At 43.7% G+C, this 14,670-nt stretch overlaps 2 protein-coding genes across 10 annotated transcripts; both read right to left on the reverse strand.

Moving 5' to 3' along the window:
• Nucleotides 1–433: 433 nt before the first annotated feature.
• LOC117644961 lies at nt 434–10,645 on the reverse strand. 9 transcript variants are annotated; one of them, XM_034384797.1, is made up of 7 exons: nt 9,570–9,660; nt 9,190–9,301; nt 8,597–8,773; nt 4,428–4,772; nt 3,554–3,805; nt 2,511–2,725; nt 434–792 (listed from the first exon to the last, which is right to left on the reverse strand). In XM_034384797.1, exons 3-7 carry the CDS (start codon nt 8,654–8,656, stop codon nt 693–695), a joined length of 972 nt encoding a protein of 323 aa, XP_034240688.1. In that variant the 5' UTR covers nt 8,657–8,773; nt 9,190–9,301; nt 9,570–9,660; the 3' UTR covers nt 434–692. The 9 variants fall into 9 exon arrangements, with proteins under 9 accessions (XP_034240688.1, XP_034240682.1, XP_034240683.1 ...); XM_034384791.1 differs by having other exon boundaries at nt 8,597–8,776; XM_034384792.1 differs by having other exon boundaries at nt 8,597–8,776; nt 9,127–9,301.
• Nucleotides 10,646–10,968: 323 nt separating this feature from the next.
• On the reverse strand, nt 10,969–14,068 carry LOC117644627. The gene is made up of 3 exons (XM_034384237.1): nt 13,810–14,068; nt 11,532–11,781; nt 10,969–11,006 (listed from the first exon to the last, which is right to left on the reverse strand). Exons 1-3 carry the CDS (start codon nt 13,867–13,869, stop codon nt 10,969–10,971), a joined length of 348 nt encoding a protein of 115 aa, XP_034240128.1. The 5' UTR covers nt 13,870–14,068.
• Between the last annotated feature and the right edge of the window lie 602 nt (nt 14,069–14,670).

Consider the following 14,670-nt stretch of genomic DNA (forward strand, 5'->3'; position numbering starts at 1 on the left):
TTCATTTCTATATTTAATGAGTCGGCACCAACTCTCCCTGAAACGTCGATTTAATCGATGTTCATAGTCCTTTCATTTTCAAGGGAAAGGCGATCCAACGGCATCCGCTAGCGAATGTGGTGGCAAGTGCGCATCCGTGGCTTTTCAGTGTCGAAGTTCGTTGGATAGTAACCACATGATAAAAGGTCGAGAGAGGAGAGAGGAAGTTTGATGGTAAAAACCAGTTAAGGGCGTGGTTTTAATGGCTTTGGTTCACTAGTGCATGTGCACCCACGGGCTTGTTCGGACCGGCGCAGATTTGCATTAAAGTGAAATGGCATTTTCGAATAGTATTTTAAGGCAGACAATCGCTCACAAAGGCAATGGTCCCCGACAAGTTGTTCGTCCGAGCTCCGTCAAACTGGCATGGAATGAACCAGAAATAGAACAGAAAAGCAATGTCAATCATTTATTTCGTAAGAGAAAGATGAAATTACAACATAGAACATTAGACAAACACAAACACTCGAAGAGTACGCTTAATATTGGAGGGGCCTGGTAAAAATTGACATTAAGTGATGGCAAGACTACGCCTAATATTATAAAAGCAAAATATAAATTGACCTTATGTGATAGCAAAAGCATGCTCAAGTGTTAAAAATAAAACAAAAGTTAACATTTAAGGCAAAAGGCGACAATGCGCCGAGGAAAGTTTAGGCACACATCTTGCACCGGACATCTGAACGAACGAACTTCTGCAGTTGTTGGCGAAAAGCTTTGCAGCCTTCTTTCGGGTGTCGGTCCCAGTCTTTCCTGCAACAGAGATCAGACCCGTCTCAAAATTTGCTGATATCGACGGGTCCTATTCAAAAGATCTTATCTGGGCGTTTCCCCCAAGACAATCTTATCTTAAACACCGGCAAATTTCACTCATTTTGATCAATCAGAATAAATACGACGGTAAGCGAAACATATTTCTACATGCACGTTTGGTTTCTGTGATCTTCCATCTTTAGATTTACTTGAACAAACTCACAAATTATATTGATATGTAGCTGTACCAAATGATCAAACTATGTGAAATTCACCTGCGTTTAAGATAAGATTGTCTTGGGGGGGACGCCCAGATAAGATCTTATGAATAGGACCCCTCGATATAGATATAAGGAACTAACATAGCATTGACACTAAATTATACACGCTAACAAAATGCATGCTTGGAACTGCACACTTACAAACGCCTACATGGCCACACAGTTAAAACTCCACGAAGAATCGCTTCGTAATACGAAGTAAATGAAGGCATTGTATAATCTACACTGCAAACCTAACTGTCTACTAAGTACACACTTACAAATGCATGCTTGCAAGCACGCACTTACAAACGCATACTTGGCCAAGTACACACTTACAAATGCATGCTTGCAAGCACGCACTTACAAACGCATACTTGGCCAAGTACACACTTACAAACGCATGCTTGACGCATGGAGTATACGGCCTCAAGCATGCGTTTGTAAGTGTGTACTTGCAAGCATGCATTTGTTAGTGTGTACTTGGCCAAGCATGCGTTTGTGAGTGTGTACTTGCGAGCATGCATTTGTAAGTGTGTACTTAGTAGACAGTTAGGTTTGCAGTGTAGGAAGAAATGCTTCGTATTATGAAGAGAAATCCTTCGTTATACGAAGGGTTTCTTTATCATACGAAGCAATTCTACGATGCCTTCATTTTCTTCGTTTAGTTATGAAGCAAATGCTTCGCAAGCTTATGAGTGCAAGTACACACTATCATTATGCATGGTTGGCAAGTACACACAAATGCCTACGCGTAGCATCGAGTTATGCGGCGCCACACATGCATTAATGTGTGTGCAGTTGTAGTAGACAGTTCACACTAAATTACTGTGTAATTCTGTGCACAGCTTTTGCATGAAATTGAGCATGCGCCCGAAATGCACCAATCCATGAAAAATAACGCACATTTTCGTGCTTCGATACTCACTAATTCGTGCGTTTTAAAACACTTGCTCAATTTTGTGCAAAGCTTCTGCACAGAAAACTACATAGCCATTTAGTTCGTTCCGTTTGTAGTGTGCACTCAGAAAACCTTACACAATATTTTAAGCTTTACAAAAACAAAGATAGCTGGGTATGCCGAAATATTTTGAGCATACATAGACTTACACAGAAAATACTTCGTAAATAACGATCTATTTCTTCGTGAAACACACTAAACAGTGTGTACCTTACATACACTGTGAGAAAAAAAGGACAGAAAAAGTACGGAACATGACTGGTCAATAATTTGCCTGGACCGTCCGTACTTGCCAACTACGGAACTTCCGTACTTTTTTTCCGTAACCCATTCACATGGGTTCGTATGGAGCAAGTACGGACGTTCCGTACTTTTCACCGTACCTCCGTACTATATTTTTCTGTACCATTTCCGTACTAAAGTACGAACAAAGTATGCTCAAAATAATTCTTCGGAAGGTTTTCAGCGTGTGCTGCTGGATGTACGGCGCTACTTACACTGCCTTGAACACGATGAAGTCGAGTTGCTTCCCGTGGAGGCCAGCCAGAAGTTGTTCGCGGTCTTCAGGCGACGCCGGGGCGAGGTTCACCCCCAGCGAACGCAGACCCGTGCAGCGGGCGAGCGCGGCGCTGCTCGGCAGACAGGACACGTACACCTCCTCCAGTGTGTCGCCGAAGCGCTCCATCAAGCTGCTCACAGCCTCGGGGAAGGCCTGCGCGCAGAGCGTGCCCAGCCATCAGTGGAAAAGCATTCTATACGCACTGTTATACACCATGTTAACACTGCAAAGCCGGTGGTACACTAAAAATGAAAAAGTCATGATCAATACCCAATTTTGGGCGAGGTTTACTTTCTCACCCAAATTTGGGTGAGGAAGGGTGTATCAGCTCCCTATAAGGCTCCATAGTATTATGATCCAAATTTGGGTAATAAAGAATTCCTCACCCAAAATTTTAGTCATGATCATGACTCTTACATTCTCACTTTAAGTTTGCTTGCCACACTCTTAAATCCTTACGAAGTATTTTGAGCATACGTATAACAAACTAAAATACTTTGTTATACGAAGAAATAGTTCGTAAATTACGACGTATTTTCTTTGCAAGCTTACGTGTGCTCAAAATACTTTATTATACAAACTACGTTTCTTTGTAAGGCCCAAAATAGTTTGTAAGGTTTTCTCAGTGCACAAAATTAGCAAGCCGTTTTGAATGCCGAAAATGGGCAAGCTTGGCCTGTAAATACCCCCAGCTGGCCAAAATTTAGCAATCTTATGAAGATTTCCGACCAAAGCTTGCCAAATTTCGGCATTCAAAACGGCTTGCCAAATTTGTGGCAAGCAAACTTACCACTAGCTTTGCAGTGAAGCTGCAGCTTGCACAAAATTCTACGTGCGTTTTATAATGCACGAGAGTGTGCGAAACCAAGCCCAAAGTCTGCGTTGTTACGCATGAAATTTTGCGTTTCACGCGTACACTCAGTTTTATGCTGCTGTCCACAAAAAAATCTTCATAGTTAAAACCAGTGTGTGGTCACTTACGCCACCGTCGCAGACTAGTCCTTTGAGAGGGTTCTGGCGCTCGATCCGCACGTCTTTGGAAAGCACAGGACAGGTGTATTTCTTGTCCTGGCAGAATTTCATCTTGAGGCTGCGCAAGTCGCGGCAGCGAAGGGCAGCGAGGAGACATCCCATGTTGGGGTTGACAAGGGTCACTTCCTGCAGACCTTCTTCCTTCTGCGACAGCAGCTTGGCGGGCCAGGCCAAGCGCCCGTTGACTTCGATGCCGAACAACTGCGAGGAACAGAGAGCGTCAGGAACAAACCTTGCAATTTGAGCAACACAGTTCCCGTCGGAACGAAAGCAAAACGGCCGAAAACGGCAGAAACAAAAGAGGGGGGTAGTTCAGGACAGTTTTTTGGTTTTGAGGTTTTAGGAGAAAAACCCATAGTACGTTGTTTCCATACGGGCCGGCGATTTTACGGTTGGGTCCTTGACTCTTTCTCTCTATTTTGACCAAAGGGCGATCCAAAAGCTTTAAAAGGTACGACCCCCTCAAATTTTTCCTCGTAACATTTTAATTCTCAATGCACAATCACCATAACACAGTGTGAAGAATCGCTTTCCTAATACGAGGATAATGAAGGCATTGTAAAATCTACGAGGGCGTGCTTCGTATTGTGAAGCAAAATCCCTTGCAATACGAAGCATTTCTTCATACAAAGTAATCTTACAATGCCTTCATTTTCACGGTAAAAGGTCCCTGGTTTTCCCAGGAACTCCATAAAAAACGCCTATGTCTCTTCCATAGGCTTCCCGGGAAAACTAAATACCGTTTTAACTGCGCTCTTTGTAGTTATGAAGCAAATGCTTTCAAATTTTGGCAAAGAGAGAAACATTTCTGCGTCCCACTCACCTTGATGTTCGAGTTGGTCAGCGCCTTGCGGGCCGCGGGCAGCATGACCTCGGCCGTCTTGAGCCAGTGGAGGCACGGCGCGAAGCGCACCACGCGGACGAAGGTGCGCGCGTCGCGGTGCCGCAGCCCGTTCGACAGCGGCCAGTCCATGAAGACCATCAACTCGTACACTGTCGAGTACGCCAAGTCCCGCTCCTGCCACACGCCGGGCTCCTTGGCCGCGGCCCGCCACGACCGGCAAGTTTGGCCCGCAGACACCACGTCGCTGGCGCAGAGGAGGCTGAGGGTCTTCTCCAACGCACGGGCTGGCAGCTCCGACCAGCGCACACTGGCCTCGTCGCCATCCTGCGCGAGCACAAATCAGATGCATTGAATTTGCACGAAGTTTTAAGTGCACAGCTTGCACTGAATTCAGCATACACTGCTAATCCACGTGCGAACAAAGTTCACGCTAAAAACGTGGCTTTTTTCCACACTTGCAAGTGTGGATGGCTAGCCTGTGAGGAATTCAACGCTGCGAAGCATCCATACTAAATTCTCAAGGACTTCTTGTTCATAAGAATGGCCATATTTAAACATATAGGAAAGATATGTAGAAGTTTGTACATATGTTAAAAATGAATAAGTACAATATGGAAAAATTGTCCTTAATTTGATAAAATTGTATATTACTCGCCTATGTACACATATGGCCATAGATATGGACTACAATAGTTAATAACTATTTACTGTCAGCTTGGGCCACGTTTCCTACACGGTAAAAACGGTTCCTGGTTTTCCCAAGAACTCCCTGGAAATCGCCTACACTGTTATTCCTGGGTGTTCAATAACTAAGCGCCTTAAGGCGTTTGCCTCAAAAACCTAGACGCCTTGATGCGCTTAGTTACTCAACGCCTAAGGCGTTTAGTTACTCAACGCCTAAGGCGTTGAATTACAAGACACCTTTGCTTGGCCTGTACCCACCACAACAGCAGTGGGAGTACTAATGCAATACAAGCTGCCTCTTTCCATTGCCTCAAGGCGTCTAACTACTATACGCCTTCCAAGGCGTTTAACTGCTAGACACCTTGGAGGTGTGCAGAGGCTGAACAGCTTGACTGTCTTTGAATACAGCCATGCCTTCCCTTGTTTGAACCAAGGTGTTTAGCAGCTACGCACCTTTGAAGGTGTCTTACCATTAAACGCCTTGCAAGGCGCGCAGCAGTTAAACACCTTGACACAATGGGCCAGGGCAGCCTGCACTGCTAATGTATGCATGGAGATTTGTCCATATTTTTCCATTTGTTTTAATAAGCTACACATACCTGTCAAAAATTAGTTTATGATGCTGAGTTGTCAATATCCAATTAAGGATGGAGACGGCTGTTGTCAATACGTGTGACCAAACCGCAGAATGTTTTTGTCAACGAATAGCAGTCATCACTTACTATTGTCCTAAAATTAACTTGAGTCTTATTGTTGGTTGCAAAGTAAATTAACACAAAGGCGGCAATATAAATTTGGCCTTGAAGGAAAGAAGCACAAATATAAGTCCTTTTCTCCATTGTGAAGAATCCACAATGGACCAGGCGCTGGTGAGGTTGGGCTGCCCCAGTAGATGGAGACATTTTCAGAGTTTAGAGGCGTGTCAACATATGTGACGCAATGTCACATCCCCTTCGTTCGATTCGATTCATGATTTCACTGCCACGAAGCGCTCAAATTCGTGTGCAACAGTCTAAAAACGAAATAAACCGAGCCAAGAAGCACACACGAACTCGCACGTAAACATTTGCGACGCAACAAACAAAATGCTGCCAACCTATGAAATGAAAAGAACGTCTGTTTTTTTTTTCGTTCTTGTCTTTTCATTTCATAGGTTGGCAGCATTTTGTTTTGTTGCGTCTCAAATGTTTACGTGCGAGTTCGTGTGTGCTTCTTGGCTCGGTTTATTTCGTTTTTAGACTGTTGCACACGAATTTGAGCGCTTCGTGGCAGTGAAATCATGAATCGAATCGAACGAAGGGGATGTGACAGTGCGTCACATATGTTGACACGCCTCTAAACTCTGAAAATGTCTCCATCTACTGGGGCAGCCCAACCTCACCAGCGCCTGGTCCATTGTGGATTCTTCACAATGGAGAAAAGGACTTATATTTGTGCTTCTTTCCTTCAAGGCCAAATTTATATTGCCGCCTTTGTGTTAATTTACTTTGCAACCAACAATAAGACTCAAGTTAATTTTAGGACAATAGTAAGTGATGACTGCTATTCGTTGACAAAAACATTCTGCGGTTTGGTCACACGTATTGACAACAGCTGTCTCCATCCTTAATTGGATATTGACAACTCAGCATCATAAACTAATTTTTGACAGGTATGTGTAGCTTATTAAAACAAATGGAAAAATATGGACAAATCTCCATGCATACATTAGCAGTGCAGGCTGCCCTGGCCCATTGTGTCAAGGTGTTTAACTGCTGCGCGCCTTGCAAGGCGTTTAATGGTAAGACACCTTCAAAGGTGCGTAGCTGCTAAACACCTTGGTTCAAACAAGGGATGGCATGGCTGTATTCAAAGACAGTCAAGCTGTTCAGCCTCTGCACACCTCCAAGGTGTCTAGCAGTTAAACGCCTTGGAAGGCGTATAGTAGTTAGACGCCTTGAGGCAATGGAAAGAGGCAGCTTGTATTGCATTAGTACTCCCACTGCTGTTGTGGTGGGTACAGGCCAAGCAAAGGTGTCTTGTAATTCAACGCCTTAGGCGTTGAGTAACTAAACGCCTTAGGCGTTGAGTAACTAAGCGCATCAAGGCGTCTAGGTTTTTGAGGCAAACGCCTTAAGGCGCTTAGTTATTGAACACCCAGGAATAACAGTGTATGTCTCTTCCATAGGCTTCCTGGGAAAACCAGGTACCGTTTTTACCGTGTAGCGTGGACTATTGGTGGTAATCTTTCACTGGGAATCAGGGAATGTGACGTCACGTTCGTGAAATCGTTTCACGGTCATGAAAACGTGTCACGTTCATTAGAATACTGTGTCACATTCGTTTGAACGCGAATCCGCGGGTCCCGGGTCTGGATGAAGCTAGATTCACATTCAAACGAATGTGACACAGTATTCAAACGAACGTGACACGATTCACGTTTGAACGAACTTGACGTCACATTCCCTGATAACCAGTGATCGAGGACATGCGCCCCCCCGGACATGATGCACAAGCTAGTTTGAAATTGTAATACACAAACTAATTCTTCATCAAACAATCTAAATGGCTTGTACCTTGCATATGCCCAACCTATAAAAAGTAAAACCATCCCCATCGCCTAGATCTCCAGGAATCTCCGTCAATAGCCAGGAAAATCCACCGGGATTCACCGGAAGGAATCTCGGAACATGGTTTCAGTGGCCCACACTAACGCCCAGCACGGCCGAGCGACGCTCATGTGCACTTCCGGTCTCAATCTTCTCCGCGCGACCTTACACAGCATTCCATAGAATCTTGAAACTTCAGGCGAAGAACAAAACAAAGCCTTAAATACAGCTCTATGTTCTCAGGGCTCGCTACGGATAGTCTTCCTACGGTTCAAGATTCAGTGAAGTGCTCCATGGCTCTCGTGGATCCTAAACCGGAAGTCACTTTCACCATTTTGCCGGAAGTTCAACGTTATCGTTTCAAACCCATTAAGAAGAAAAGGAAAAGAAAATTGTCTCAAATTATACCGGTTATCCAACTTTGAGATTCTAGTCAATAGGCTACTAAAACGCTACTGCAAGACGCACAACGAAAACGGAAGCCAGAAATAAATTTATAAAGAAGAAAGCTATACGCGGCAAATGCGCTACTGAAGACTTCCGTAAGTGTTTTTCGAAATTCCGGGCCACAGCACCCTGCACGGCATGACTTCCATTCTATGATCCACGAAAGTACCCCGAAGTCACACAAGAGGAACATTGACCGGAAACAGTACAAGAAATCGGTCTTTTTCGGGGGTTTTGACAGGTTTAAATCCAATAGCATTATAAAATTAAGCTTTCTTGAATGTTTGGATTGAGAATAAACATTTGTCATCCAGAAACAAGCGTTATTTGGCAACTGTTTCCGGCTTATGTTCTTCTTCTTCTTTACTCCAGTCCCTGCTAGAAGTGACTATTAGCCCAAATTTCGCAGTAAAGGAGGGCTGCACTCACCTGTCTGTCCGCAGGTGGCTGCGTCGCGCGCCGCTTCTTAGGAGGCTCTCCAGACTCCATCTTGAGATTAGTGTCTTAGTCTTCTCAGGTTCAAGACGGGTCAGCCGGATTCAGCTTCGCTTTGTTGTGCCGCGGTAGTCGGTTTACGGAGTCACCAGGCGTTCAGTGGACCCAGTGCTTCTGAAAAGGAAGCTAGATAAGGAACTTGCAAGGGGCTATGGTCGAGTAAGCGGAGAATGAAAACGAATGTCTTAAACGGCGGGATCTAAGAGAGCCAAAGAGGGCAGATGAGGCCGGAAGCCCAATGGGGTATTTCGGAGCAGCCCTGGCCCGGAAGAAAAAAGAACAAAAACGGAAGTTAGAAATGGCAGTTTATATGAGAAATATACGCTACGGATGAGCATCCGCAGCGTATATTTTCTCTCATATAAAGTGACATTATTTCCAACTTCCGTTTTTGTTCTTTTTCTTCCGGGCCAGGGCTGCTCCGAAATACTCTATCCCCGTGTAATTTTCTCATAGACCCTAACTTGTGTGACTTCCGCTTTTATTCTTCGTCTCCCGTCACACTGCAAGATCACGTGTGTTCTTACTGCACAGGTATCGGAGGCGGAGGGAGTGTACTTGTCAGCACACAAGGAGTATGCTTGGGTGAGCATACGTCTGTAGGAGTGTGTTTGACACGCATACATCTATAGATGTGTTCTAGCAGAAGCATACATTTATCACACCCAATTGAAAGCCCACTACTATAGGCTGCTTTAATGAATCTCGAAACGGAAGAGGAATAACAAAAGTTAGCCGCAAACACAGCTTCTGCGCGTGCGTATCGGGTGGTGGGGAACGTCTGCGCATGCGCAGAAGCATTGTTTAGGGCTTAATTTTGTCGCTCTTCATCCGCTTCACGATTCATTGGAGTATCCTATTGATGTGAGCTGGTCCAAGTACACAGCATGCTTGCCCAAGTACACACCTATAGATGCATGCTTGCCCTCGACTACGTCTGTAGATGTGTGCTTGACAGGCAGTCCTTCAGATTTGTGTTCCCAAGGTTACCGCCACAGCTGTGTACTAAGCACATGCATTTGTAGTGCAGAGATGTTTTGGAGTACCCTGTTTCTACTCGGTGGCGGAAAGGGCACTGCGGAGAGGAGCTGCAGCCAGCAATATATATGAGCAGTTAATGAAGCGTGGAATGCGCGGAAGCTGTTCTTCGGGGACTCGGTATGAGGAGCCGCACCGAGGAGATTAAGAACGTTCGTAAATACAGGAGAGCACTGCAATGTCATGGTAAGTTTACATGCCACAAAAATGGCAACACTGTGGCAAAAAAGTACGGAAAATCCTTTTAATATTTTTGCCAGGATTCTCCGTAGGCTCTTACAGTATTCTCCGTAGGGCCGCACAGTATTCTCTGTAAATCCGCACAGTCTTCTCCGTAGGACCTCGAAGACTGTATAGTCCTACGGAGATCACTGTGCGGTCCTACGGAGAATACTGTGCGGTCCTACAGAAAATACTGTAAGAGCCTACGGAGAATATTGATAAGGGGCCTACGGAGAATTACCACAAGCTGTTTACAGAATTTTCCGTAGCTTTTTGCCACAGTGAAGCCGTTTTGAATGCCAAAAATTGGCAAGCTTGGCCCGGAAATACTCCCCAGCTTGCCAAAATTTGCCAAGCTTATGAAGAGTGCCGACCCAAGCTTGCCAAATTTTGGCATTCAAAACGGCTGCCAAATTCGTGGCAAGCAATATTACCACTGGCTTTGCAGTGAGTTCTTGGTAGGAGCTCCGGACCGGAAGTAGCAGAACAGAACCGGAAGTAAGAAACGGCAACTATCAAATATCTGTTTGAAGCCTCCTGATGTTAGCTCTTACCCAAAAAGTATATACGAGCAGTTGGTGGAGCGTGGAGTAAAGGGTTCTGTTAATGTGCCTAGTGCCTGCAGCTGATTCAAGCAAGTATATTCTGTGACTGATAGGACATTAGGAATACGCCAGGTTCGCATCCTCCGCTTTACAGCGAGTGATTGACTCTCCCAGTGGAATGAAGCTGACGGGAACTTGATCAAAATTGGGCTGGGCTTTAATTAGAAACTAATGGAAAAAACTAACATGGTATATTTGTTACCAAAGTTAATTTCCTGTTATTTCGAAGTTAAAATAAACTACAGAAAATATTGAACATGTGGTGCCTCCAAATTTATGAGTCCCAAACACCCTTTGATGTGCTCAAAGCGTTGTATGGACTTACAGCTTTGTGAGGATATCGTTACAGATAGTCACTTAATTAAAAAGAGAATATTGCCTCCTAACAGATAAAGTTAAGAAGGACTACAAAAGTACTGCAACACAATCTACATCAACAACTCACAACAGATCAACAGCAATCAAAGCCATTACAGCTCCTAACCGTAAAAATGTATGAAAATATTTTTAAAGTAACAACGATTTAAGTTTGATGAAAACGGTCTTTTACAGTAGCCAGGTAAGTTGACATTAATGCATTCGATTGACATGCGCACGCAAGTCATCTGGCACCCAGAAAGAGGCAGTGCATATCTCACATTCATATTCTTTCACACCACTATGTTTAACAAAATGTCTTTCAAACGATGATAAAAGGTAAAATGACATATTGCAATCAGAACACTTGTAAGGACGTTCGCCAGTGTGTTTTCGAACGTGAGCTGCATGAGATGTGCTGGACACATATGACTTGTCACACAAATGACACTGGTAGCGGTTTCCTTTCTCATGCATTTTTTCATGCCGCTGATGACTTTCGCGGTTTTTGAATATTTTGTTACAGTATTTGCATGTTGATGTCTCATTTAAATGGGACCATTTATGCCGGGTAAGGCTGAATTTATTGCAAAAACTTTTTCCGCACAACTGGCAGGTAAACTTTGTGTCTTTGAATGGAGTCTTACTGTCAAGGATTGGCTTCATATTGTGAGGAGCTGCTTGTTCCTTCACTTCACTCACTCTTTCATCACCACTGCTTTCATCCAAAATATCTTCTTCCTCTTCCTTTATCTCGACATTCAGCATTCCAGACTCATAGAAAATTAAACTTGATTCAGGTGTGTCAGTAGTGAATGCATCCATCACTGACCCATTACTGGTTGCAGCTTTGGAAGGAGCAGAGCAGCATTCCAAAAATTGTAGAGGTGTGTCTGGCTGTGAGCAAAAAAAAGAATTTATAAAAGAAAACCGGAAAAGAACATTGTTAAGTTACACTTTCCTTCTCAACGCACCATCGCCATAAGCCTTTGCAGAAAGAAGCCCATGCAGAAAGAAGCATTTCTGCAGGAGTACAAAGCCTACGAAGCATCGCTTGGTGAAACGAAGAAAACGAAGGCTTTGCACGAAGCAATTCTTCGTATTATGAAGCAAAATCCTTCATAAGCAAAGCATTTTTCCCTAATTTAAACCAACCTCGTGCCTTCATTTTCTTTGTTGTCGTGAAGGAAATGCTTCGTAAGCTTTAAAGAGTGACGCGTCTCCACGCGACCTCCCTAAGATTCCAAACGCCATGAGTAAAGCACGTATGGTGCAGCAGCTGAGATGTCGCACCAAGTGCAATGCCTTAGCCATATTGCACCTTACGTACAATGCGTCCCGAAAATGCCCTATGCTAATGCATGGGGAGGCATTGCACTTCATGTGCAATGCTTTTGCATCACTCTCATTCCAGGAATGTGACATCACCATTGATTTTGCAAGTGTAATAATGAACTTATTTAAAAAGCAATAACATTTTTATTGCATTAGTAGCACCTTGAAAAAGTTATTGCATTGTAAGTGCAATAATTATTGAATGCATTAGCGCATTATTAGCGTAGTTATCATTACCAAAACTGTGATAACCTGAGCCCAGACCGGCCAAAACTTTAGAGACTTATTGCATTTTTAATGTGATAATTTTTTATTGCTGCCTCTGATGCGATAATTATTTGAAGCAATTACACTTGCCTTTTTAGCGCAGCAAATTGTATGAAACTTATCACATTAGAAATATCAGTGACGCTGAGACGAACGTGACAAAATGTCACGTTCGTTTGAGCATTGTGTCACATTAGTTTGGGTGTGAATAGGCCAAAAATCAGCTTGTTCACATTCAAACGAAAGTAACTCAATGCTCAAACGAACGTGACGACATTTTGTCACGTTCGTTTCAACGTGATGTCACGTTGAGATTGCACAAATTGACGATATACCCATAGCGTTTGGATTCTCAGTGCTAAGGCGAAGAACAAAACAAAGCATTAAATTCAGCTCTCTGTTCTCAGGGCTCTCGTCTTCATACGTTTCAAGGTAAAATGAAGTGCTCCATTCAGTTCTCTCGTGGACCCTTAACCGGAAGTCACGGTCACCATTTTACCGGAAGTGGAGCGTTATCGTTTCAACCCCATTTAGGAACACTGGTAAAACAAAGGCATAAAAATTACGCCCTTTAGGGCATAAATGCTCTTTTACGCCCTTGCAAGGGCATAAATCGTTTTATGCCCTTGGGAAGGGCGTAAATGGTATGGGAATTTCAAGCAAAATTTTAATGCCCTTCCCAAAGGCATTAACGATTTATGCCCTTTAAGGGCGTAAATCGTTTACGCCCTTTAAGGGCATAATTTTTATGCCTTTGTTTCACCAGTGAAAAGAAGAAAAAGGAAAGAAAATTTTCTCAGATAGTACCGATTATTCAACTACGAGATTCAAGTCAATAGGCCACTACAAGGCTACGTACTGAACTGGAAGACGCACAACGAAAACAGAAGCCAGAAATGGATTTATAAAGAAGAAAAATATAAGCGGCGAATGCGCTACTGAAGACTTCCGTTACTGTTCTTCGAAATTCGGGGCCACAGCACCCTGCACGCACGGCATGTTATGACTTCCGTTCTATGATCCACGAAAGTACCGCGAAGTCCCCAATAGATACCTCTAGCAGGGCCCGAAGTGAAGAAGAAGAAAATTGACCGGAAACAGTACGAGCCATCGGCCTTTTTTCGCGAGTTTCGGCAGGTTAAAATCAAATTTTATCCTAAAATTAAGCTTCTTTGTTTGTTTGGATTGAAAGTAAACATTCGCCATCAAGAAAGAAGCGTCATTTGGCAACTGTTTCCCGGTTATAATCTTCTTCTTGTTCTTCACTCCAGGCCAGAAGTGACTATTAACCCAAATTTCACAGTGAAGGTAGGCTGCACTCACCTGTCTGTCCGCAGGTGGCTGCGTCGCGCGCTGCTTCTTCGGAGGCTCTCCAGACTCCATCTTGAGATTGTTGTCTTGTCACAGGTTCAAGACGAGTCAGTCGGAGTCAGCTTCGATTTGTGGTGCCGCGGAAGTCGGTTCACGTAGTCACCAGGCGTTCAATGGACGTGGTGCTTCTGAAAAGGAAGCTTGGTTAGGGTTAGGAACTTTGCAAGGAGCTCTGGTCGAGTAGACGCAGAATGAAAGCGAATGTCATAAATGGCAGTTTCTAAGAGTACCACACTGGTGAAACAAGGGCATTAAGATTATGCCCTTTAAGGGCGTAAACGATTTGCGCCCCTGAAGTGGCGTGAATTGTTAATGCCTTTCGATAGGGCATAAAAATTTTGCTTGGAAGTCCTGTACCATTCACGCCCTTCCCAAGGATGTAAAACGATCTACGCCATTGGCGTAAAAGAGTGTTAAGGGGGACCCTGGTGAAAAAATCGCCAAAATTCCAAAAAAATAGTATTTTCAAAGTTCATGATAAAAATGTGCATAGAAGGTTTCAGATTCAACAGGTTGAACACCTTTAAGCTCAGTGGGTAGTCTCTTTATAATTTGGAAGGAAATAACATTGAGATCAGTTGTAGTTGGCTTCTACGCTCAACTTCACAGCTTTGCTCAGTCGACAAAAAATTTTGTCGTAGAAAGACTTCCTGCGTTCCTGGTTGACACCTACATGGGTCGTCTTGCTTGGACTCTATTCATTGATGACTTGTCGACAAATTTTAGTGACGGAATCTTGATATCAGCCCTACTTTTCTTTAAAACACACCTAAAAGTTTGAAAAAAGGGAAAAAAAATCACTTTTTTTTAATG

This window comes from Thrips palmi, unplaced genomic scaffold (genome assembly GCF_012932325.1).
Source record: "Thrips palmi isolate BJ-2018 unplaced genomic scaffold, TpBJ-2018v1 HiC_scaffold_18, whole genome shotgun sequence".
Classification (NCBI taxonomy): Eukaryota; Metazoa; Arthropoda; class Insecta; order Thysanoptera; family Thripidae; genus Thrips; species Thrips palmi.